Genomic DNA, 27,510 nt, shown 5'->3' on the forward strand with positions numbered 1-27,510 from the left:
CACTATATAGGGAATCGGGTTCAATTTGGGACACGTGATACCCACACACAGACCACCAGTATAGCTACTGGAGCTAGTTTTATTGGACAGTTGGACACTATATAATATACACGAGAGAATATTACCAACATCTGAGAAAAGACATTTCAAAAACAAAGACGTACAAATATTTAAACCTACCCTTGACATGTACTGTAAATACTATGTTAGAATAATTTCATACAAAAACAAACATAATAAAACATATTAGGAATAATAGTAACATTCTGTTTGATATGTACGGTACAAAAGAACCCATTTCCCATTCTCTTAATAAATATATACACATGAAGTACTCTGGTACAAAAAGGAGCTTCTACAGTACACAAGGACACATTTTTTCAAACATTTTCAAATGTAATGTTATCGCATTATTACTGTATATGATGTGTGGATACAAAGACATAGGGAGAATCTGTCAATCTGAATGCGGTTGACCTTAACTATCTGACTTATTGGACTTTTCTATGCCATAATAGACATTCGCAAATCTATTTTGTTGCGAGTCTGCAATCTATTCAGGCCATTTCTGAGTGAGTGAATGGTTGATACTTTTTTCATCTACTTAATAGAAAACATGTAATACTTATGAAGAGGCCATATGCTAAAGCAGTATAAGGGAAAATGTCTGCTCTCGATTCTATTCAGAAATCCATGTGAAAACCACATGCAGTACATGCTCTTACCCAACACATACAGTAGCAACACACACAGATCATATCAACTGCCAAAATGAGTGTACATACATACTAAATACTGCCAGGATGTTTAGTATCAACAGTGAGCCAACCATCCCCCTCTATTTACAATACAATTCGTGTTTGCAATCCTTACTTTGTGTGCTAAATATCCTCTTTAATCGATTAAGATCTATCTTCAGTGCTATATTGAGTTCCACGGGGGCAGAGACAATGCAGTCTGAGGCATAAGGATAGCTAGCCTGGTCCCAGTTGTGTTTGTACTTATCTTGCTATGTTTGGCAAGACAATCACCATAGGAATTGGCAAGACAGCACAAACCGATCTGGGACCAGGCTAAAGGATAGCATGCATCTCCAACCACTACTATGATGCTAATGCTAATGTAAAAAGCAGTGCATTATTAGCCTGTTTCTCTTACGTATTCCATGTACAATACAAAGATACAGAGAGAAAGTTGTCTGCATAGCGTGAGGTATTACAGCCACACAACAAATACTCCGCACATAGTGTAACAAAGATTCTCAAATGGCCTTTACATATATATATTACAAAACAAAGAGGGCTTCTTGTTAAAACTCGATTCTTATATACAAAAGGTACAAAAAAATGTATCAAAAGTCTATATCAAGCCATCGACACAATGTCATCAGATAAGAGCAGTGGCTTTGTAACTTGGCTTAGTGACATTACAGATAACAAAAGAACACCGTCTCCCAGACAGGTGGACAGTTAAGCCTTGTCCCAGATCGGTTTCTGCTGTCTCAACAACTGCAATGATCATTGGCATGACCGATAACAACAGATCTGGAACGATGCTAGTGGACCTAAGATATTGCTAATAGTGTCAGACACATCCTGCTCCCGTTCAGTGACTGGGCTAAGGCCATGTGTAAACCACAAGTCTTTACATTTACAAGCTGCCCTATGTCCACACTCTTTGTGGACTGGGCGGTGAGAGTGTCAATCACTCCCCACCCCTCCCTTTGGGCCAATCAGATTTCAGTCAGGGTGAGTTTGTACACGCCCCCTAGCTCCTCCACTGTGATCTGGAAGGTGTCTTCGTTGGAGTAGTGCTTGATAATGTTGTCATCCATGTTGACTAGAATCCTAACAGAGGGACAGATCGGGATGTCAGGATCACAGAAAGAGAGCGTCTAGGCAGTCTATTTCCAAGGTTATTATGTAATACATAAAAAGCCTGATTCTCCACAAATATTACCTTGACTTGTTGTAGAAGGATCTTAAAATCATGGTAAATAGACTTAACCATGGACGTGAACCACTTACCCTTTCTTGCATTTCTTGTAGACCTTCCCCACTTTCTGGAGCGGCACGTTGTATTTCTCTGATATCTAGAAGAAGCGGAGCAACAAAGACTTGTTATCCAGTAGTCTCTTGTTTGAAAGAAGAGACCATGTACAGTATGTGAGGGTGGTTGAGATGTTAGAAATAGTATTTGAACCCAGGTCTGGTGCTTGCGCTGTATTGAAGTAACATTATGTTGCATACTTGTTTCTTTATTTGTATTATTTATAAACGCAACTCGCTGACTCCTTTACAACGCAACTCGCCGACTCCTTTACAACGCAACTCTATGACTCCTTGACAACGCAACTCTATGACTCCTTGACAACGCAACTCTATGACAACGCAACTCTATGACTCCTTGACAACGCAACTCTATGACTCCTTGACAACGCAACTCAATGACTTGGGGGTGGCATTTTACAATGCCATAATGTTTTGTTTTGCATCTCCTATGAAAATATACTATTTAAACAAATGAATCAGGTTGAATGACAGAAACACTTAACAGAAGCAAAATTCAACCAGGAAAGAGAAGAGACATGGGAAAAGACATATGTATGGTATCTTTGCCTCTCTTTGCCCCCCAGCCCTGTCACAACTCATTTGGCCTGTTGTGGACCCATATTGAGTTCCCCACAGCCTGGTGGCCCCTGCTGAGGGATGTCCCCTATACCCTTTGTCTTAGTGTACTATACCAGACAGACCCCCTAACCAGACAGACCCCCTAACCAGACAGACCCCCTAGCCACCACGGCCTCCCACCTGAAGGGAAGGCTTAATGATTATACAGCCAATCAGAGGACCCTACACGTGGCAATGCCTTGGTCCTCCTTGAGCACCCTCTCTCTTTCTCCATCCGACCCTCCATTTCATCTAGGTTGAGTTGCGTCTTCTCTCTCGCTCTCTCTGAGATGCTGGGTTGAATTAGGATCATCAAGCTGAGAGAGATAGATAGCGGCCATGGGTAATTGCAGGGTAAACGGGAGAGGAGTTTGTGTGGCAGAATGAGCCGTGACACAAACAGAGCCACCCACACTAGTGTCACTGGAGTGATGCGATGTGACCAGCCTCTCATAACGGACACCATATGGCTGGCTGTCTCCCTGTGTGTCCCTCCATGACTGTCACTATGAAATGCCACTAGGGACAGACTAACCCTATATCTAAGCCACTATCATGGTGGTTCTGTGGGTGTGAAGTTTGACTTTATGAGTAAAAGTGATCTGTTTCATGAACTTGAGTGGATTGTGGTTCTGAACCCGCAGTTGTTTAAAGCATGTTTTTGCACTAGGGTTGTGGGTTTGATTCCTGCACGGGCCATATACAATGACGATTAACTGTAAGGCACTTAGGGCAAAACTGTCTGCTAAATGACAATATTACTGTGTTATTACTATAATATTATGACTGCTCTAGTTGTATTGCGTAGAAACTTACAGCTTCCACCAGGCCTTTCAGTGTGGGGTTCTTCAGCATGACAGCGTCAAACACCTCATCGGTATCCTTACGCACGTACAGCAGGACTACAGAGGCGAGAGGATGGGCACAGTGAGACATACTGATCACACAATACACAGAAATATATACACACAGATACACTCGAATGGGGATAGGTTTCACAAAACCAAAGTCATAGCAGGACACATCCCCAAATCACATGAGCTTGTTGGCAGAGTCAGATATCGGTTTTGCTGAAGATAAGCGACTTGACTGGTGGTGAGGCCCTTTATGTGAGTTTGGACTGAGATTCTCACTATGTCCCTGTCTCAAGTGACTCATACCTCACACAGTGTTCTATCAGATCTGGGACATACGCACGCACGCACACACACACACACACACACACACACACACACACACACACACACACAAACACACACACACACGCGTGAACACGCATACGTGAAACGGACGTCACGCTGTTTCCTAGCGAGTACCGCTTCCTCCTGTTACACACACACAGCAGTCTCACCCACAAACCACAACGATTAACTAACAACCATCTGCCCCTGTCGCCCAAGCCCAGGACATTCCAGTCTGGGAAGTGGCCAAACTCAAGGCTCTGGTCCCTCTGTTACCGGGAAGACCGAGTCATTCTCTAGACCAGAGATTTTGTCGTCTGCCCAGCCTCTTCCCAGACCTCTGGGTTAGCATTGGCAGGATGCCTAGTCAAACTCAGCCCCAGTCTGTCATCCTGAGCCAGGCAGCACACTGCTCAGGGAGGGCTGGAGTGTAACTTCCCACACGTGGAGGACACTTGGGCACTCATCATGCTGCCCACTGTCCACCCACATTCACTCCAACATGATACTCAGAATAGATGTGCTCTAAATATATCTATTGATTTTCTGACACTAATTATGATAAAGGGAATTTGGCAGCCCTAGTACAAGTGACTATAAAGGGGATTTTGACCAAGGGTGTGTGTGTCAACCAGTTCTCACAGTCTCACGTCAGAATTAGACGTTCATCCATGTTGCTCAAACGTCAAATTTCAAAAGATGTTCCAAACGTCAAATTTCGAAGCGTTTAAGATTAAGTTTAGGCATTAACTCTGAATTTTTAAAGGTTAAGGTTAAGTTTAGACATTAACGGCAAATTCTTAAGGTTAGGCATTAACTCTGAATGGTTAAGGTTCAGGATAAGCTTAAAACGAAAATCTCAAAAGCAACTTTTGGAATCAGAGGCAGATGCTTACACCCATCCACCATCCCCGTCCACAAGACATTAGCAAAACCGAAACCTACTTCAAGGTAACAACACTTAGTGTTGCCCCTAATTGCCGGTTTCCACGTCATCTCCCGACGTCAAATACTGACTTGTATCAGGGGTGACCTGGCCCGTGTGTTTTCTGACTTCAAGTTTCTGCAATGGTGACTATGACATCATTCGCTATAGTAAGCTTCCCCTACTACATTAAAAAAATACTTTTCGATAAAAGCTTCTCAATACAAACAGTGTGCAAAGAGGCGTGTGCGTGCGTGCATGCGTGTCCATATGCTGATAAAGGTTGAAGAGTGTGTGTCCTTGTGTGTGTGAATTGTGAGTGAGAGGTGAGAATGAACAGTGATATCGGGTTGTGTCGTCGGGAGATTGGGGAATACAGCATGTGTGTGTTTCAGAGACTGGGTGAAAAGGCGTCAGCATGCTTCAGTTTCGCTGGTGCCTAGCCGAACAACTGTGCTCTGTGCTCGCTTAAAATATCTTCGCTTGAAAAGCGAGAAGAAAAGCGTCAATAGTACCGTTTGTCCATTTTGAGATGCCGTAGTCAGTATACACTTCCTCAAAATAGTCTGAATTAATCAAAGATAACTCAAGAAATCTGTCGTGCATTTTTACAGAGGAGATCTTAGTCACGCAATTTTACATCTAACTAAGATGTTTGGCGCAGTACTTCCCCAATGAAAAAATGTGCATGAAAACGAGTCGTGTCTCGTTGAATGACAAAGACTTTACTGAAGAATCTCTACTGTTGACCAATCACCGAAAAAGAGGCATAGAAAAAGTCCAAAACGAACAAAAATGTCACAAAATGTTGTCATAATATATGCATGAACTCTACCGAACTGTTTGGGCTGAGAAGCATGCGGATGCCTTAATGAGTCATGTGATCTATCTACGGGAAGTGATTTTTAAGGAGGGTAGGTGGCCTTCAGGGAGCAAGCCATAACATTCACAAAAACACACACACAATAACACAACCCTCCCTCAGCATACCTCCCCCTCTCTCTGGTCTCATACCAGGGAGGATGGTAAGTGAGTGTGAAACACCTTATCAGTAGTGCATACACAGTGTATTGGTGGACACACACACACACACACACACACACGACTCAAATAGAAGACAAACACCACACATCATACCTTTCTTGGGCTCGTCTATTCTGGCCAGCTTATTGGGAGGGGAACCGAACTCATCCTCGTTGGCGTAGGGTAATTTCTTCATGCCCGAGCTGCTACGGACACACACGACAAGTTGGCTTAGAGCGTTCACACACACACCCACCCACCCACCCGTTAAGCCTGTGAGACCCTCTCCCAGAGAAGTAGCAGGAAGGTCCTAAGCCATACTGTCTTTATTTTCTCCAGCCGTTTTCCTTAAATCAAAATCACAGACAAACGAGTGTCAAATTATTGTTTCCAGGAACTCACCTTTCCTCTCCATCTTCTTGTGAGAAGGGCTGCATGGAGAGAGAAAGAGAGGAGAGAGAAAGAGAAGAGAGGGAGAGAAAGAGAAGAGAGGGAGAGAAAGGAAAAAAAGAGAGCAAGAAAGAGGGAGAGAAGAGAGTAAGAAAGGGAAGTTAGTGATATGGGTCAAGGGTGAAAACACACATTCCTACATATCAAATAGGGGTTTTATTTTATCTGATATGGACCGCATTAGGAAATAAGTGCAAGACTATAGGTTGATTGGATTTTGTGGGCAGTGAAAACAATCCTTGGGGAACTCGTCAATCAAATTTAATGACTGTTTTGGATATACTATACTTACAGTATTTTGAGTCACACTTTTAGGATTTTCTTGTTCAGTCCTAACGAAGGCCATTATTGCAGCACAAGAGGAGTGATATCTCTCTGAACCCGACATAAACCCGGCAACTTGTGCTATAATCAATATTAGCTCTGGTCCAGGTTGTTATTGTGCACTCCTCTACTATGGTGTGGAGCAACGCACACTACTCGGACCCGGACCAGAGCTAAATCAAGGTAGGGTATTCTCAGAGGAAACCCAGTCACCCTGCTAATCAGTAACAGATACAAGTGCTGGAGGTTTACTGGGTTGCTAATTTGGATCCAACTGCCAATTGTGCACCAAAATAAATGTTTTCCCTCCAGGCTGGATGAGAAAAGTAAACAGGAAAGGTTTATTTTCAGCTCAGTCCACTCAGCAGCGCCATGTGGCCCAGAAACCAGCGAACTCATTGAGCTGGGTCATGTTCATTAGGCAACAAACGGACTGAAACAGGGAGGGAACACTACCAATGAAAAACACAGATTTAGTTTTCTGTTGCAATAATGTTTCCAAACATTTAAACCTAATGAACAAGACCCTGGTGCCACTGTAGCCAACAGGGGGTAGTCAAAGTTAACGTTCCACAGAGCCATATGGGTTCAGCAAAACAACTGTCTATCCTGATCATCAATGTTGGCACCAGACCCACTTTACAGACAACATTCTCAGAGCTTTGCAATGACTTGGGCCCTGTTATATACTAAAGCATCCTTCCTTACCAATTTCCTTGAGATATCAGTGATCTATTGAGGTTGAATAAGTGAAATCAAAAATGTGGCTTTGACCAATTTGGTCTGATTTCTGATGACCTCACAGCAGGAAGGAAGGAAGAACCCATTCATAGTGTTCAAACAGGGCCCTGGAACGTTTGGTCTCAACACACCTGAAAACATGTTAGATGGACTTCTTTTCTCTAAAAATAGAGGCAATATGCTTCACTCTAGGCTTCCTGCATCCAAGCTGAGGGCCATGTGATGTCACGCTGCAGGGAGCACTGCTAGAGGTGTGCTGTTGGGTAATGATGAGAGACCTGACATACCACACGCATACAGACAGAGCTACACTACCCTCTGTCTCTTCTCACCTTGGCATCAAACCAAGTCACAGGTGCAGTCTACTGTAGACATATAAATACCATTGATGTCCCGGGGATCTGCTGTGCATTATGGGGGATAAGGTTTGCATTATTTATTCAAAGAGCACTGGGCTTAAAATAATAAATTAATGTTGAAAGTATATATATATATATATATATATTTTTTTTAAATCAGCTACAGATGCATAAGAGTGATTCCAAACATGTGTTGGTTCGTTGAAACACCATGTAAGATCTTTAGCACATAAACACACACATCAGCCAATCCCAAGGCTAACTCGCCCCTATCAGAACACACTGGAAAGTCCCAGTCTGTATAACCCCTGATCCCATTATATTACAGGATTACAAAGTCCTGGCCAATTGGCAAGGCTATCCTGTGAGTTTTGATTGCCTTGAGGTCACCTTGTCCGGAGTTGTGAAACTGTTTACCCACCAGGAACTATGTGATGTGACCCACATCTTACCTTAAATCAACCAAAACAAACTATGGCAGCATCTGAAACGGCACCCTATAGCCTATATAGTGCACTTCTTTTGACCAAATGTAGTGTACTATATAGGGAATAGATGCACTTCTTTCTACTAAGGCCCATAGGGCTCTGGTCAAAAGTAGTGCACCTCATAGGGATCTCATACTGTGTTAACATGGCAGGAGTGGCCTGGCAAAGTGACAATGACATTGGCCAGGCACCAGATTCAAATACTCTCTTCTCTCTAATAGGCTCTTAAGCAGGAACAGCTACTTGTCCATGGTGATCTCATCTACAGCCCCGAGAGAGAAACAAGTCTCACTAACTACCAGGGGTTGGAACTGGTTCAGGGAACAGAACCAAAAACAGGAAAATAACAAACATTTGGGGAACAGAATCAGAACCGCAAATGAAAATGATCTATGCTGTGCCGGAACAGAACCGTTATTTTAAAAGCATGGGAACCGGTTAATAACGTTATTTTAGGTTCTGGGAATTTTTTTCCAGTCCCACAAAAAAACCAAAAAAAACCCCACAACAAATCGCCTATGCAAAGCCCTCACTCTGTCACTCAGAAATGTATTCCAGTGTCTGCCTGCCTGCCAGCTGAAAATCTTTGCCAGTGTGTGTGTGTGTCTAGTAGCCTACTGACTTTACAAGCGTAATTCAGAAATTAGGGAGAGAGATTTTTTATTATGGAAAGATGGATTAACCTTTTCAATACTAGCTAAGGATACTATAGTTATCAAGTTTCACATTGGATTTATTAACTACAAAAAGGTAAGACGTGTTTTTATTTGAATTCTAGCGCCGCTCTGCACACACAAGCTTGTTAACTAGCTAGCTGGTCCAACGTTAAGTCAACTCTCTGAAGTTCAAAGACATTCAAAGTTCCTTCATATAAGCGGTTCCCCCGTAGGTATAATTCTTTGGGCCTAATTCAGATAACGCATGTCACAACAACAAGATGCCCAGCGCTTCAAGCCAAGCCTCCTCCTCTATCCTCTCTCACTCTCTCCCAACCTGCAAAATTTCAGTTGCATCTTGCGATCTACACTCGTCTGTCCAATGCATGTAAATAGCTTACCCACTCCATAGCAAGCTGCTCTATCCACACTGATTGGTGAAGTCATTTATTGTCGAGCTAAATGTAAAAATTATTTGATTTCAGGGGTTTAAAAAGGAACAGCTACTATTTTGGGGTTTATGAACCGGTTCAGAACTTTGTTTTGCTGGTCGAAACAGTGGAACGTAACCAAAAAAAGAATGGTTCCGTTCAGAAGAAACGATTGGGGGGGGGGGGGGGGAAATGGGGTTTTAAACCCTGCTAAGTACCAGTGTGGTGTCTGGAATATGTCTTCTGACTGCCACCCTGACCCAATCAGCTGGGGAGGAGTGACCGATAGGAGGAGCGCTGGGTATGCAGGGTCACAAAACAGCACAGACATAACACATTCCCCTACAGGGTTACAAAAGTCCATCAACTTTCCCAAAATGTTCAAGTCGTCTGGAACTTCAACCAGTATTTCTGTATTCAACCAGTATTTCTGTGAAAGTTTCTGGAATAACGCAACCCTGATCCCCCCATAATGCACAGCAGATCCCCTGGGACATCAATGGTATTCAGGGCTTGGACTTTTAACAATGCATAGGCAGAGACTCTACACTCTAAAGTAAGATAGCCTTAGGGGGATATCCAGCCACTAAAGAACACCTGGTATTTAGTGAAGGAATGTCAGAATGAGGGGCTCTTAGAAGTCTGAAGGAAACATTGAGGAGGTGGTTTGGACTCTTTGGTAGTCAGGGGCTGGTGGGAGTAGCATTTAAATGGCATTTGATAAGATTGAGTATCATTGAATCTGCACCAATTACAGTATAATTTATTTAACCTTAAATTAACTAGACAAGTTGGTTAAGAACAAATTCTTATTTACAATGACGGCCTACACCGGCCAAACCCGGATGACGATGGGCCAATTGTGCGCCGCCCTATGGGACTCCCAATCACGGCCGGTTGTGATACAGCCTGGATTCGAACCAGGGTGTCTGTAGTGACACCTCTAGCACTGAGATGTAGTGCCTAAGACAGCTGCACCACTCAGGAGCCCCCATTTTATCGGTACTCTATAGTAAATTCTACCTTGCACAGCAATTATATAGGTACAGTTGAAGTCGGAAGTTTAAATGTATTTGGCTAAGGTGCATGTAAACTCAGTTTTTCACAATTCCTGACATTTAATCCTAGTAAAAATTCCCTATTTTAGGTCAATTAGGATCACCACTTTATTTTAAGAATGTGAAATGTCAGAATAATAGTAGAGAGAATGATTTATTTCAGCTTTCATTTCTTTCATCACATTTCCAGTGGGTCAGAAGTTTACATACACTCAATTAGTATTTGGTAGCATTGCCTTTAAATTGTTTAACTTGGGTCAAACGTGTTGGGTAGCCTTCCACAAGCTTCCCACAATAAATTGGGTGAATTTTGGCCCATTCCTCCTGACAGAGCTGGTGTAACTGAGTCAGGTTTGTAGGCCTCCTTGCTCACACACGCTTTTTCAGTTCTGCCGACAACTTTTCTATAGGATTGAAGTCAGGGCTTTGTGATAGCCACTCCAATACCTTGACTTTGTTGTCCTTAAGCCATTTTGCCACAACTTTGGAAGTATGCTTGGGGTCATTGTCCATTTGGAAGACCCATTTGCGACTAAGCTTTAACTTCCTGACTGATGTCTTGAGATGTTGCTGCAATATATCCACATAATTTTCCTCCCTCATGATGCCATCTATTTTGTGAAGTGCACCAGTCCCTCCTGCATCAAAGCACCCCCACAACATGATGCTGCCACCCCCGTGCTTCACGGTTGGGATGTTGTTCTTCGGCTTGCAAGCCTCCCCCTTTTTCCTCCAAACATAACAATGGTCATTATGGCCAAACGGTTGTATTTTGGTTTCATCAGACCAGAGGGAATTTCTCCAAAAAGTATGATCTTTGTCCCCATGTGCAGTTGCAAACCTTAGTCTTGCTTTTTTATGGCGGTTTTGGAGCAGTGGCTTCTTCCTTGCTGAGCGGCCTTTCAGGTTATGTTGATATAGGACTCGTTTTACTGTGGATATAGATACTTTTGTACCCGTTTCCTCCAGCATCTTCACAAGGTCCTTTGCTGTTGTTCTGGGATTGATTTGCACTTTTCGCACCAAAGTACGTTCATCTCTAGGAGACAGAATGCGTCTCCTTCCTGAGCGGTATGACAGTTGCGTGGTCCCATGGTGTTTATACATGTGTACTATTGGTTGTACAGATGAACGTGGTACCTTCAGGCATTTGGAAATTGCTCCCAAGGATGAACCAGACTTGTGGAGGTCTACAATATTTTTGTAGTGGCTGATTTCCTTTGATTTTCCCATGATGTCAAGCAAAGAGGCACTGAGTTTGAAGGTAGGCCTTGAAATACATCCACAGGTCCACCTCCAATTGACTCAAATGATGTCAACTAGCCTATCAGAAGCTTCTAAAGCCATTACATAATTTTCTGGAATTTTCCATGCTGTTTAATGGTAGAGTCAACTTAGTGTATGTAAACTTCTGACCCACTGGAATTGTGATACAGTGAACTATAAGTGAAGTAATCTGTCTGTAAACAATTGTTGGAAAAATTACTTGTGTCATGCACAAAGTAGATGTCCTAACCGACTTGCCAAAACTATAGTTTGTTAACAAGAAATTTGTGGAGTGGTTGAAAAACAAGTTTTAATGACTCCAACCTCAGTGTATGTAAACTTCTGACTTCAACTCTATAACTACGATGTATTCTAATTGCATGGCTGGTGTGGTCCACTTATGCAGCCTACATATAGCCCAAAGTAAATGCACAAAGGGTTGGCGTGTATCATTTTGTCCCAATTAATCTGATAACAGCCTTATCACCACACCTACAGTACATCAGGAAAACAAAAGTGTTTTAATATCAGTTTGAATGTTACAGGTACCATTTCATAATATGATTTATGTGGTATGCATACTTTGCATAACCCTGCATTCAGTGACCTGGCCCAGGATGCTGCCTTTTGATACATATCTAGGGTCAGCTTACCCTGCCCAAATCCTAACCTTAACCAACAGAAGGTCAAATGCAAGACGGACCATAGATCAGTGTATAGGGGTACTCACATGGCGCTGGACATTGGAGAAGTGGATGTCAGGGATGAAGAGAACCGGCTGAGTCTCAAAGTCAGTCATCATCTTGAAGGATGTGACATCATTACGCTTCTGAAGGATAGGGACTTTGACATCACCATCTGTGGGGGGGAATCGAAAATGACAAATGATGAGACTTGTTGCAAGAATAGGTCATAAACAAAAAAAGAAACGTCCTCTCACTGTCAACTGCGTTTATTTTCAGCAAACTTAACATGTGTAAATATTCGTATGAACATAACAAGATTCAACAACTGAGACAATATCTGAACAAGTTCCACAGACATGTGTCTAACAGAAATTGAATAATGTGTCCCTGAACAAAGGGGGAGTCTAAATCAAAAATAACAGTCAGTATCTGGTGTGGCCACCAGCTGCATTAAGTACTGCAGTGCATCTCCTCCTCATGGACTGCACCAGATTTGCCAGTTATTGCTGTGAGATGTTACCCCACTCTTCCACCAAGGCACCTGCAAGTTCCCGGACATTTCTGGGGGGGAATGGCCCTATCCCTCACCCTCCGATCAAACAGGTCCCAGACGTGCTCAATGGGATTGAAATCCGGGGTCTTCGCTGGCCAGGGCAGAACACTGTCATTCCTGTCTTGCACGAAATCACGCACAGAACGAGCAGTATGGCTGGTGGCATTGTCATGCTGGAGGGTCATGTCAGGATGAGCCTGCAGAAAGGGTACCACATGAGGGAGGAGGATGTCTTCCCTGTAACGCACAGCGTGGAGATTGCCTGCAATGACAACAAGTTCAGTCCGATGATGCTGTAACACACCACCCCAGACCATGACGGACCCTCCACCTCCAAATCGATCCCGCTCCAGAGTACAGGCCTCGGTGTAACGCTCATTCCTTCGACGATAAACGCAAATCCGACCATCACCCCTGGTGAGGCAAAACCGCGACTCGTCAGTGAAGAGCACTTTTTGCCAGTCCTGTCTGGTCCAACGACGGTGGGTTTGTGCCCATAGCGACATTGTTGCCGGTGATGTCTGGTGAGGACCTGCCTTACAACAGGCCTACAAGCCCTCAGTCCAGGTTATCTCAGCCGATTGCGGACAGTCTGAGCACTGATGGAGGGATTGTGCGTTCCTGGTGTAACTCGGGCAGTTGTTTTTGCCGTCCTGTACCTGTCCCGCAGGTGTGATGTTCGGATGTACCGATCCTGTGCAGGTGTTGTTACACGTGGTCTACCACTGCGAGGACGATCAGCTGTCCGTCCCGTCTCCCTGTAGCGCTGTCTTAGGCGTCTCATAGTACGGACATTGCAATTTATTGCCCTGGCCACATCTGCAGTCCTCATGCCTCCTTGCAGCATGCCTAAGGCACGTTCACGCAGATGAGCAGGGACCCTGGGCATCTTTCTTTTGGTGTTTTTCCAGAGTCAGTAGAAAGGCCTCTTTAGTGTCCTAAGTTTTCATAACTGTGACCTTAATTGCCTACCGTCTGTAAGCTGTTAGTGTCTTAACGACTGTTCCACAGGTGCATTTTCATTCATTGTTTATGGTTCATTGAACAAGCATGGGAAACAGTGTTTAAACCCTTTACAATGAAGATCTGTGAAGTTTTTGGGATTTTTCCAAATTATCTATGAAAGACAGGGTCCTGAAAAAGGGACATTTCTTTTTTTACTGAGTTTATAACACTGAACAAAAATATAAATGTAACATGTAAAGTGTTGGTCCCATGTATACTTTTCCATATGCACAAAAAGCTGATGTGTGTGTGCGTGTGTGCTTGCGCCTACGTGAGTCTATGCTCAGTGGGCACTCACATGCTCCCATACTGGCGCTGAGGTCAGTGCACTTGCCCTTCCTACGAGACTGCTTCCTCTCCTCGTCTCTGATCTTCCTCTCAGCTCCCTTGTCACAGAACACCTTGATCTGGCAGAAGGCTCGGTGGATGGGCTTGTTACTGCGGTTGTTGTAGCTATAGGTGTCTATCTGCAGGTTCAGGGGAAGGCCCTTCACCCCCTTCTGGGAGGAGAAGTCTGTGCTGAGGCAGTTGACCGAGATGAAGATCTGAGGAAGAGGAGGATTTAGGATGTTGTTTTTAAGTGGTCATTTTAGTTGTTGGGTAATTCAGGTAATTCGGGGGGGTTACCATTGCCTCACTATGTTAAACACCATAGTGATTGTGCACAATGCATGGTACAGTATCTTACACTTTTAGACCCTGCTCATTCTGTGTAAAATCTGATTTTTATTGTTTTCTAAAAAATAAATCGAAGAAAATGCAAATGGGGAAAATTGGATTGTATTCTTTGTTAATGATTGATGTTCTATGCACAGTAAATGAGGTCATATTTATTCGAGAGCATTCCCACTGGTTCCACTCCCGTTCAATTCTAAGGAGCATAGTATCTCTTTGTCTGGTTCGTTGTTTATGTACGTGCAGTCTTCACTGAACTAGTGTGTGTCTCCCTCTGTTGGCAGACCGTGGTAATTACACGTTGATTCAGTTCTACTGACAACTACTAAAACAAGGTTTGCTGAAAGCAATTTCAATACATCGCTTTCTTTAGAAAGTACTATTTCAATATGCTTACTTAATATTCTAACCACTATACTGAGAGATTTTAACTTCAAGTTTGCACAGATATCATGTAGTTACAACTGTTCATTTCTATAATCACATAGTAACTATATATTAACTACATTTTGTAGTTCATTTTAAGCCGATTTTGACTTGTTTTCTATATGATGCTTGGTTTAATCAAATAGCCGACTGGTTAACCAAAGTAGTAAGTCATTATTTGACTTCATGTAAAGTCATGTCTGTCGCAACATAGTCTCATGAGCTACATGTTCCATTTCAACGTTTTTGCTATTACACATCTTCAGTAAAGATGATCTCATCGTATAATGAGCCATTCTCACGATCCTAGGAGTATGTCCTATCAAGAAACTCAAAGGGTGTGAACATTTGGGAAAGGCTGCTCCTACTTCTGTTTCACTTCCGTCTCCCCAAGTAAACTGTGTGTGCCTACGTTTCAAATCACCAGAGGGCACAGCGAGAGAAGGTAAAGCGTCTTTCGCGCACGCGCACACACACACACACACAAACGCGTCCTATCAAACGTGTCCTATCAGTCTTACACATCATCCTTAGTGCGAAACCTTACACCTGGCTCATCTGTGGCTCTTACCAACAGGCAGTGTGGTGCGTACACAAAGGTGATTGTACACAGTACAAACAGGTGATTATACACAGTACACACACACAAGGATGAACATCCTCTATCCTATGGACACAGGCCTCGGGTCACGAGACGAGAAGACCCAACATCCTGGTTATGCGTGTGTTTGTCTGTGTGTCTCCATCAGGGGATCGAAGGGATAGATGAACTGTCGCGTCTGCCCGTCTATTAGTTGGCCTAATTCTGTTAGCATCCCAGTCTAACGGTCGAACGATCAACAGTAGCAGTGTCCGAGCACTACACGAAGACAAAGCACCAGCTAAAACCTCCGGGAGGTTGGCAGTTGACGCCATCCCTCACAACCAAACAAACTGGTCAGGAACAGTGAAATACTGCTCTTGCTTCGAACCCGGTCGGACAGGATTCCATCGCTAGCTGTCAAATCCAGTTCTGCCCCCCTGCCGTGTTTCCTCATTCCAACTCCCATTGTTAGGCTCGGCTTAGCCCCTAAGGCCTCCCTTGTATGCGCATCACATCAGCTCAACAATGGGGATGACAGGTAAAACGAGTCAAGAATGTGGCCTCAACGGCAGACAAACACCTACCTATGTAGCTGTAGACTACCTCCGACCTGTGTCTACGGTCTCTATGCAACCGAAGCACCCAGCATACAGGAAAAACTCCCTCAACTCCCTTAGGAACAATAAACATATATTTTTCTTCGATCAAAACTCGAGGGACCACTTCCATAATGGGCATTTAGAAGAAAATAAAGGACAAAGCATGTGACGATATCTTTTTGACAAATTGGTCCGAATCACCTGACACCTTTGATGGCCAAGACACATCCTAACCTTTAGATCAAGGAAATGCAGTCTATTTTTGGAAGAGTCTTCTGCCGCTGTCACAAAGAATGTTTATGGTTTATTAAGGAAGTAGTGATCAGGTTTACACCTAATCCTTCAAAAACACTTCTCATCATTGTCTAGGACAAAGATCTGTCCTCACATTCCCCATAATCCCTAGCCGCGTCCTCAGAGCATGCGCAGAACAGCTGGCTGGAGTGTTTACGAACATATTCAATCTCTCCCTATCCCAGTCTGCTGTCCCTACTTGCTTCAAGATGTCCACCATTGCTCCTGTACCCAAGAAAGCAAAGGTAACTGAACTAAATGACTATCGCCCCGTAGCACTCACTTCCGTCATCATGAAGTGCTTTGAGAGGCAAGTTAAGGATCATATCACCTTCACATTACCCGACACCTTAGACCCACTGCAATTTGTCATAATGCCCCAATAGATCCACAGATTATGCAATTTCCATCGCACTGCACACTGCCCTATCCCATCTCGACAAGGGGAATACCTATGTAAGAATGCTGTTCATTGACTACAGCTCAGCCTTCAACACCATAGTACCCACCAAGCTCATCATTAAACTCGAGGCCCTGGGTTTGAACCTCACCCTGTGCAACTGGGTCCTGGACTTCCTGACGGGCCGCCCCCAGGTGGTGAAGGTAGGCAACAACACCTCCACCACAGGAGCCCCACAAGGGTGCGTGCGCAACTCCCTCCTGCACTCCCTCTTCACCTATGACAAACCTCCAACTCGATCATCAAGTTTGCAGACTACACAACAGTGGTAGGCCTGATTACCTACGACGACGATATAGCCTACAGGGAGAAGAGGGCCCTGGTGGAGTGGTGCCAGATAAATAACCTCTCCCTCAATGTCAACAAAATGAAGGATCTGTTCGTGGACTTCAGGAGACCGCAAAGGGAGCACGCCCCTATCCACATTGACAGGGCCGCCGTGGAGAAGATGGAACGCTTCAGGTTCCTCAGCGTACACATCACTGACAATCTGAAATGGTCCACCCACACAGTGTGGTGAAGAAGGCGCAACAGCACCTCTTCAACCTCAGGAGGCTGAAAAAAATTAGGCTTGGACCCTTAGACCCTCACAAACTTTTACAGATACACCATTGAGAGCATCCTGTTGGGCTGTATCACCGCCCGGTAAGGCAACTGCACCGTCCGCAGGGCTCTCCAGAGGGTGGTGCGGTCTGCCCAGCACATCACCGGGGCACACTGCCTGCCCTCCAGGACATCTATAGCACCCGGTGGTACAGGAAGGCCAAGAACATCATTAAGGACCTCAACCACCCGAGCCACAGCCTGTTCACCTTGCTATCACCCAGAAGGTGAGGTCAGTACAGGTGAACGTACTTTGGTGTGAAAAGTGCAAATCAATCCCAGAACAACAGCAAAGGACCTTGTGAAGATGCTGGAGGAAACAGGTACAAAAGTATCTATAGCCACAGTAAAACAAGTCCTATATCAACATAACCTGAAAAGCCACTCAGCAAGGAAGAAGCCACTGCTCAAAAACCGCCATAAAAAAGACAGACTACGGTTTGCAACTGCACATGGGGACAAAGATCGTACTTTTTGGAGAAATGTCCTCTGGTCTGATGAAACAAAAATAGAACTGTTTGGCCATAATGACCATTGTTATGTTTGGAGGAAAAAGGGGGAGGCTTGCAAGCCGAAGAACACCATCCCAACCGTGAAGCACAGGGGTGGCAGCATCATGTTGTGGGGGTGCTTTGCTGCAGGAGGGACTGGTGCACTTCACAAAATAGATGGCATCATGAGGGAGGAAAACTATGTGGATATATTGAAGCAACATCTCAAGAAATCAGTCAGGAAGTTAAAGCTTGGTCGCAAATGGGTCTTCCAAATGGACAATGACCCAAAGCATACTTCCAAAGTTGTGGCAAAATGGCTTAAGGACATCAAAGTCAAGGTATTGGAGTGCCCATCACAAAGCCCTGACCTCAATCCCATAAAAAATGTGTGGGCAAAACTGAAAAAGCGTGTGCGAGCAAGGAGGCCTACAAACCTGACTCAGTTACACCAGCTCTGTCAGGAGGAATGGGCCAAAATTCACCCAACTTATTGTGGGAAGCTTGTGGAAGGCTACCCAACACGTTTGACCCAAGTTAAACAATTTAAAGGCAATGCTACCAAATACTAATTGAGTGTATGTAAACTTCTGACCAACTGGGAATGTGATGAAAGAAATTAAAGCTGAAATAATTCTCTACTATTATTCTGACATTTAATCATTCTTAAAATAAAGTGGTGATCCTAACTGACCTAAAACAGGGAATTCTTTCTAGGATTAAATGTAGGAATTGTGAAAAACTGAGTTGAAATGTATTTGGCTAAGGTGTATGTAAACTACCGACTACAACTGTACATACACACACACGTGTGTGTGTGTGTGTGTGTGTGTGTGTGTGTGTGTGTGTGTATATATATGTGTGTGTGTGTGTGTATATATGTGTGTGTGTGTGTGTGTGTGTGTATATATATATATATATATATATATATATATAAAATCCGGACTCCGACATTGATCGTCCTAATATTTCTATATTTCTTAATTCCATTCTTTTACTTTTAGATGTGTGTGTTAGATATTACTGCACTGTTGGAGCTAGGAACACAAGCATTTTGCTACACCCGCAATAACATCTGCTAAATATGTGTATGCGACCAATACTAATTTCATTTGATTTGATCTGTTTCTAAGGTAAAACAAGTTGACCTACAACTTTCTCTCCAACTCCCTTTACCCTTTTTCCTCGCATTTCCTGTATCTCACCTTAGCCTCCTCGTTGATGTCCCAGGTGAAGGATATGGCGTTGTAGGAGATCTCCTCAATGTTGCTGATGGTGTTGAAGCTCTCCTTGTAGTCAGCTAGGAAGCACAGGACACATAATGGACTGTACTGTTAGCATTGACATTAGACTTTTAATGAAAAAGGGCTGCAGTTGTGGCTAAGTTATGCAACTAAGTTGGCTAAGTTGATGTATGGAGAGGTGGAAGGAGACTTCTGATATTTTATTGGGGGAAGGATGGCAGTATTTTAAGGATATGGTTGATTTCATTGTCTTAGGAGCATTGCATAAGAATGAAGCGCAGGTCAGTAGCTTGTTTTAGATACAACTACTAAAAATGTGCTCCCAGCGTGGTGAAGTCCCAACCCACAACTTAGCTGTTTGATAAACAAACAAGCTTTTTGTCCTCAAAGGTGTGGATAAAAAAAAAATATCGTACTTCTAAGTCATTCGGAATTGTTTTCAAAATAACACAAGAAAACAGGAAATCAAGGTGCTTGGTTCTCCAACATTACGTTCTGACCAATCCCAACCAACTTCCTTAATAGGAATCACCAATACACTCACACCTTGGCCTAGAGCCCTATCCTACAAACCACACTGTTTAAGTAGGGCGCCTCTACATTTCTGACTGACTGACTGCTTTAATCCAAAGCAAGCAGAGTATCAACAGTCACCTTTCGCCCATAGTCCTTCCATCAAAGTCAGACTGCAAGTGAGACAATGCACTTTCCTCTGTCAAGCAGAACAAACCTTTCTTTTCACAGTGTGTGCGTGCAGAGTAAGATTGATCAGTCTACCTCCAGATAATTAAGTTGCTGTATTGTCCTGACAGGGAGCCACCATGGGTCCCAGTTTACACAGGTATCATTAACAAACAGGGCAACTGGCCTTGTCCTATTTCCAGCCACACTCTCACCCACCCTCATCCAATCAGGTGTATTGTTCTAAAGAGGTTTGTTAAGATTCAACCAATGAGAACATGGCCTGTATTCATAAAGAGTCAAAGAATCTTATTCATGAATAAGATTACGATTATATGGACTAGGGAGGACCTGATCCTAGATCAGAACTCCTACTCTGAGACACTTTTTGAATACAGGCCCCAGTTTATCCACATTGGGTGGATCTGTCTGTCTCGCTCCTTGGTGAGCTGGCTGCCTCTCCTTGAGCTGAGACAGAGACAGCATGTGACAGGAGGGAGGAAATGGAGGGTGATGGTTGCACAACAAGTCAGGGAACAACAGTGAATCACACCAGTGGCAGTGCAGGTTCGTATGGTAAGAGTGTCAGGTAGATATGATCTAATGCCTTCATTACCATTCAGGCAGTACTTCATGTGACATAAGAAACTACGGGCCTGATTTAAAAAGCATTTGTAATGTGAATTTTGCACCTGTTATTTCCCAGTGGTAATAAAAACAGGTTCATGAACAATCTTTAAGGGTAAAGCAATTCATGGTTTAGCCAGTTTTTTTTTTGCTTTTCTTTGAAAACATGTAGCAACTTGTGCTTCGCACCGTAAATCTGGCCTTTAATGTATTCGCTAGGCCTTTAAACTTCCCTTTAAGAGTTCTTGTGGAGATTTGCGTGATGTAGACTACAGTAGCATGGGCTCTTACCAATATCAAGACACCTCTGTTTGGCTGTGTGCTGTCTGGAGTGCCAGTACTTCCAGTGCTTCAGCTGGTCGTCTCTGCACTTCTCTTCCCCGAACACCACCATCACCACACTCTAAAACGGAGCACACAATCCCAGAGCCATCAAACATCTTCGCTCAACTGACACGTTCAATGTAACGAGATCAGACCGGTTAGTAGCTAAACGCTACTATTAGCATAAGAGCTCCCAACTAAGCCCAAGATTTCTCTGTTTATTCTGTCTAACTTTTCGCCAGAGGTATCTTTTACATGAGACCTACTCGTGTCGTGTATTGGTACTTGAACAATGAGGCTAGACTAGCTAGCTTGGTGGTGTGGTCTTACCCTGACTTTGCTGATGGGGTGGTGGAGCACCTTGCTGTTGTCTATCTCCCTGAGGCTGATGGGGTAGAACTGACCCTTGTTCAGGTACGTCATGGTGCCGTCACCCGTCTTCTGACGCAGCGACTTGGAAGCATCCACGGTGTACTCAAAATTATTCCTAATAGAAAAATGAGTATTGGTTACAATAGTACATTTGTATTTTCCTTTAGGGAAAGAGTAGCCTGAAATCCAGACCCGTTTTTTTGCCGACATTCCACTACCTGTACTCTGTGTCATATGTTTGGCACAAAGCAGGTCTGGATTTCAGGCTAGGGAAAGGGTAGGCCTACACATTAAGGCCACACTCATCAAGCCCTTCCCGTTGACCAAATCCTCATAGTGTCACAGAGGCCCTGTTAACATTGGGTTTGGCATTGTGCCTTTTACACTGAGGGAATCTGGTGACTCCCAGGTAACTGTAGTGAATGAGGCTATTCTCGGGAGTCTTCTATCAGGGCCTAAATGGCGACGGCGGGCGGCCAGCGGGCTTACCCCGGCACGGTGTCAAAAGCGCCGTATTCCTCCGGCGCGATGGAGGCCAGGCGTAACTGGAGATCCCCTGGGAAGGAGAACACCTGCAGAACACAAAGAGGAGAGAAGGAGAGGGGCTGGATTTAGACAAGCATCCATGACGAGGCTGTAGCTAGTGCTTTCAGGGGTTAAAGGGAGTCTAGGGAGCTCTCTCTCTCTCTCTTTTTTAGTGAAGGGGAAACAAACCACTTCCCTTCCAATCCCTCCCTCCCTGTGTGAAGGGGTTTGTGTTGGGTTATCCCTTTCCAAGGTAATCCCCCTCCAGGTTAAATAGAGAAAGAGAGAGAGAGGAGAGGAGATAGAAAGGGCTTGGGCTATTGTAGGGGGGAAATAGTACAGCACTTTATTGTGTGGGCGAGACAATGGCATAATAACACGCTGGTCCGCTATTTTGGCATGTTCAAATAAAACAGGGAGGGCTGAGACCCACCGTTGTAGGCTCTAGAGGCTCAGGTAAAAGGGGTATTGTCTGGCGGGAGAGAGGGAGAGATATCTGAACGTGGGGGAGGGGTGGGGGGGGTTTAGATTTGTGAAGATTGGTTTCTTGTTGTTGTGTATGTGTACACACACCTCTTGGGAACTGTCCTTATAGTTCTCTGGGAAGGTGGAGTCGGGGGTGCGTGTCTGGGTGCTGGGGCTGAACTGGCTGTGGGTGAGCTGCCGAGCGAACTCCACCGTGTGGCTGTCGGACTCGGAGCAGTGGTTGGGGACTGTGACAGAGAAGCCATTGGAGGACCCCTCCATCTTGATGTTGGGGTAGTTGGGGACGGTGGCGATGGAGACGGTGACAGTGGTGTCCGGGGAGGGGAAAGGGACTCCCCTCTTGTTGTCCTGGCCATGCAGCTGGTTGGGCAGGAGAATGTTAAAGGGGCCCTTCAAAACCTGGATCCTGCTCTCCGCTGATGCCATTGAAGCCTCTTGCAGGGGGGCCATCAAGTGCCTGAGCAAAAACAATTAAAAATAACAATTAAAAAACAGGGCAGGTAAAATGTCAGTGGTTTAATATGAAATAAGGACCATAGACAGTGTGGTGGCAAGGTGGGGTGTAGGTAACGCGCTCACTTCCATCCATCCAAATACACACACACACACACACACACACACACACACACACACACACACACACACACACACACAGAATCAAAACAATGCATCACGATGGCAAATTCTGGTTTGTAAAAAGGATGTTATACCTACATGTACCTTTTGTTGGGATCTACATCAGAGCCCAGTGAGTCTGTCTTGGTCTGAGATATTGTTCTCTTCTCCCGGGGAACCTGCATGGGAAGGTAAACACAGCCACTGTGAGTTTGACCACATCCAAAAGAACCAACTCTGTCTACATGGAAAACTAATCGACAACCAGTCTGTGCTGTGGCCGCTTCACAAATGAAGTCTGGAAGACACAGGTCTTAAGTGAAGCTACTTCAGTCGTTTAGTTTATAGACCGTACTAGTGGATGTGGATTTATAAATCATTAATAAAAACACATTGGTTCGAATTGTGCGATTGTCATTTTGATGCTTGCCAAGTAGGGGGCTTATTTGTGGCTGTGCTGCTTTTAATAATCAATTGATAATAATCAATTACAGTGCAGCCATAAACCTTTTACCGGAGTGTCACGACACCTGTGAGGGAACACAGTACCTGTACCGGTAATAACCAGCATTGGTTCTGTCACTTCTATGTTACCTTGTAGTAGTCGTAGAGCAGGCCCAGGGCTGCGGCGCTGTCTTCGTCCCCGTTGATGCTCATCATGGCCTTGGTGGCGGCCGTCAGGGGGTTCTCCAGGAACGACTTCCACGCCTCGTCCTCGTTGGTGAATGGCCGCCGCTGACCGTAGCTGGGCTCATTCTGCAGCACCAGGACTGCCCTCTTACTGGAGGGGGAGGTTAAGGAGGAGTGCCGTCACAATGTAAAACGGGAGAAAGCAACTCACGTGCTACACACAGTACATGTCAAAACCAGGAGCTGCATGATGATCATAATAACAAGCTGCACATTAAAGATGGACTGAGTTATGTGTAGTTAACAGGGCCCCGTTTCTCTACCTGGTCCTTTCAGACGTCAGACATACGCCAGACTGACAGCACGCAAATCAACAGGCAGCCAGAGCAACAATCAATGCCTTGTTCACAACCGACTAACAGGTCGGAGAGATCAACAACGTCACACTTTATCTTCCAGACCGGTTGTACAAGCAAGGCGATCGTGCAACAAATCTCAGCAACTTGTGAGATGACGGCGTCTCAGAGAAAAGACTCTCTACTGGCTCTTCCAGTGTGACAGCTCGTGATGATCAACAGTTTCCAGTTTCCTGTTAGTTATCCGTCTGCCGTTAAGCGTTTCCTATTGGTTACACTGTGTGTTATCTACACAGAAGGATCCAGTGCAACATTCCAGGGTTCACCAGACAGAGTTGTTGTTTCATTTTTAGAGAACCTGTTTGAGAACATTTATCGCCGCCGTCATCGTCATCCTCATCATCATCATCACACCAACCTTAACTGAATACACTCCCATAGAAAGCAAGTTATGCATCCTCTAAATCAGACTGTCAGGATCTAAGAGGAACAAGACATGGCTACACCTTCTTCTGGCATTTAGTGAGGGGGCTAGTGGAAGGGGGGGGGGGCGAAGGCCAAACTTGGAATAGTACAGTATGTGTTATACGACATGATCACACAATTAAATCAGTCGTTTTATTTATAGCTGCATTATTTTACAGTCACAAACAGAACCCTACATCTTTCAAGTGGGATGTGGGAACAACATTGAAAGTGCAAACAAAGACGACTTCTCAGACCTAAAGGCTACACTAGGCATATTTTTCTTTCTTTCTTTCTTTCATTAAATATATCTACAAACAAAATGTATCCTACGATCATATAAAATAAAGGCTAGTGTGAGATAGAAAAGCTATAGGTGTCTTATCTTCAATTCACATGAGCGCTTCTCCTAGTTGCTACAGCAAATGCTTTTATTCTGGCTGGTCAAGGTCAATGTATTATTAATAATCCAATATCTAATTGTTTCATTCACGAACTGTTTCCCTGGTAAAATTGAGGCGTTAGTGATATGCAGCCCGATAGATTCGCTATTAACTTGCAATATAATTGATAGGATACGCAATAACGTTACATTGTTAAAACAAAGCAGCATGAGCGTTTTTATACTTGGGGAAAAAATTCTTGAATTGGACACTGGATAAATAGCGTTGTCTACATTGCTTTTCCAGAAAGGTTGAAGAGGAAGCCCAATTCCCTCTCACACCGCATTTGGATGTCCCAGGAAATAAACTGGCCTAAATTACACATTTTAAATGTGGAATTACATTAAAAACATATTTATAGGCCTACCCCCCTCCCACTTTTCAACAATGGCCTGTTTGTGAATATCAAAATACCTTATATATATATATACATTCACTATCTCAAATCAACGAAATAATTCTGTCAAAATAAATGATTCGTCCAGTGACTGTATGTCTGTCTGCAATACAGCGGGGAGAAAGCTTGCTTACATTGTTCCTTTGACTATAGTGGCCAACGCCTAACAGGTGTACGATTTCACTGGAGTCAACAGTCTCATTGTCATTGCCCTCAGACAAAATACATCCACATTTGAGCAAAGATTTAAAAAATATATTATACAAATAATTATTCATATTTTTAGTTTTTAATTCAAATGTCATTTCCGATTAGAAATGCCATTACAAGCATGGATTAGGAATCACAATGCATTTCAAACCTAAAATAAATAGGAAAACACATGCATAATGCCTCAACTTCAACAAAGTAGCCTAAAACAATAGGTAAAACGTATGCCTCGCTAAGGTAAAGCCAAATCAAACACCTCCAGGGGTATTATTAAGACGAATTTCTTACAATTGAAAGTCGAACCATATAATCAAATAATGAACCGCACATCAATAACACACACGGAACCGCAGAAGGTTGCTCGGGAACAGGCGCCTGAACGAGCACGACAGGTGGAGATACAGTACACCTGTGCCGTACAGGCTGGAACACGACAAGTGAAACTGCTTGTAAGCTCTCAATGGCGCTCTCACGGATCCCAAGCACGATAAATACAGATACTGAATCATACTCGTTTTGGCAGACAGGCAAAAAGTTAACTTTCCCACACTCCGGGGAACTCTATTCGAATCCACCTGCACCAGGTAAAACCCCCTAAAAAAAAACAGTCAAATATCGACGGGTCATTATTGCACCAAAGCAGAGAACGCTGTGTGAGTTCAACACGTTGGTTCTGCCGGACTTCCAGTCGTGATTGAAAAACACTTACTTGTCATGCTCCTGTGACATCTCGTTTGGTGGAACTGGACTTTCTAGTTAGTACTGTAAATCCGATCCGTCTTCTTTCCGCAGGAAAAACTCAATTGCGACTTGGGATGAGGGCCACAAGCAAAAGTGTCTCGAACGGGTTTTGTCGGCTTTTCTCGCTTTTGGGGTATAGTGTGAGAATATGAGCCCGGTTTTACCTGTGACAGGGCATCGGATTGGATTACAACGCGGTAAGGGGTGGAGCCCAATACTCAATAACGTGTTGCTCTACCTGTGGGCTTGGTTCATTAAGAGAGGAAGACCATGAGGAGGAGAGGGACACAGAAAGTGACAGAATTAAAGGTGACCCACAATGCAGTGCTTTTATTGTAGCCTATACTATCTATCACAATTTGTACTATTTTAGGATAAGAAAATGCTCAATTCTAGTTTGCATACATGTTGACTTTAGATAACGCAACCAGAGTCTGCACTTAATTAGATCTCACTTGTGTAAAGTGGTTGATTGCTTTAGCTAACAGCAGGCAACTTAAAAGGCATATCAGAGTGCCTGTGGTCAAGCTCACCAAAGGCTTGTAGAGTGATAATACTATAATAATTTTGGGGCTGCTTATATTTGTCCTGTTACACACACGTTTTTTTTTTTACATATCCCAACTCTCCCAGAGACACCAATGGGGTTACGTTAAATGCCTTGCTCAAGGTGCACAGAGACAGATTTGTATTTTTTTACCTTGTCGGCTCTGGTATACAAACCTGCAACCTTTCAGGTTACTGGCCCAACGCTCTAACCTCAAGGCTACCTGATGGGATATTAGTAACGCTTGACTTGGACTGAAATGGGTGTAAGTACTCATTTTGGGTGCTGGTATTGTTTATATTTAGGTGCAGGAATTCCACAATACTTTTGAGCTAATATTCTATTGGAGGTGCAGGAACTCAGGTAGTAGAGGTGCGGTCGGATACTCAGTTCCAGTGAGCTCTTGCCCAAGCACTGGATATTAGCAATTACATGACACCCAATTGGAAATGGAATTTGTTTGAGAGAAAAGCCCAACATTGTAATTTATAAACAACAAAACAACTCTTGCATTTACCACTGTCATAATAATAAAAGGTAGTTACTTTGGTCGTTATTATATTATTATTTTATGGCCTATTTACTCCTGATATTACACAGAGCAATGAAATGTAACATGTTGCCACCAATCCATTTGTGAATAATAAATGAATGAATTGTAGTTTGCCTTTATAACGTGACAACTAGTTACACTGTTGGCCCCATACAGTACGTCATTCACATGGAATTCCACACTGAGAACATATTTCTCCCCTAATCTTCAATACACAGCTTTTACGCAGATCAGAGTTAAAAAGAAACACAGAGAGAAAATAAACAGCAGTTCTTCTTAGTCTGAGGGGGCTTTAGAGATGCTATCAGCGTAGATGCAAAGTTGATTCCAACGCACTGTTGGAATCAA

The 27,510-nt window shown here is 43.8% G+C and overlaps 1 protein-coding gene across 7 annotated transcripts; it reads right to left on the bottom strand.

The window, feature by feature from the left end:
• Window positions 1-59: 59 nt before the first annotated feature.
• grhl1 (grainyhead-like transcription factor 1) lies at window positions 60-27,477 on the bottom strand. Of its 7 annotated transcripts, none has more exons than XM_029713910.1 (15): window positions 26,031-27,477; window positions 23,415-23,601; window positions 22,920-22,999; window positions 22,293-22,662; window positions 21,684-21,766; window positions 21,153-21,309; window positions 20,790-20,901; window positions 19,152-19,246; window positions 14,150-14,360; window positions 12,302-12,429; window positions 6,201-6,229; window positions 5,913-6,004; window positions 3,486-3,571; window positions 2,028-2,092; window positions 60-1,847 (listed from the first exon to the last, which is right to left on the bottom strand). In XM_029713910.1, the coding sequence occupies exons 1-15, from the start codon at window positions 26,048-26,050 to the stop codon at window positions 1,733-1,735; spliced, it is 1,830 nt and encodes a 609-aa protein (XP_029569770.1). In that variant the 5' UTR covers window positions 26,051-27,477; the 3' UTR covers window positions 60-1,732. The 7 variants fall into 7 exon arrangements, with proteins under 7 accessions (XP_029569770.1, XP_029569772.1, XP_029569771.1 ...); XM_029713912.1 differs by having other exon boundaries at window positions 5,913-6,001; window positions 22,926-22,999; window positions 26,031-27,476; XM_029713911.1 differs by having other exon boundaries at window positions 22,926-22,999; window positions 26,031-27,476.
• Window positions 27,478-27,510: the final 33 nt, after the last annotated feature.

The sequence above is a fragment of the Salmo trutta genome, chromosome 25 (assembly GCF_901001165.1).
Source record: "Salmo trutta chromosome 25, fSalTru1.1, whole genome shotgun sequence".
In the NCBI taxonomy this organism is placed as follows: domain Eukaryota; kingdom Metazoa; phylum Chordata; class Actinopteri; order Salmoniformes; family Salmonidae; genus Salmo; species Salmo trutta.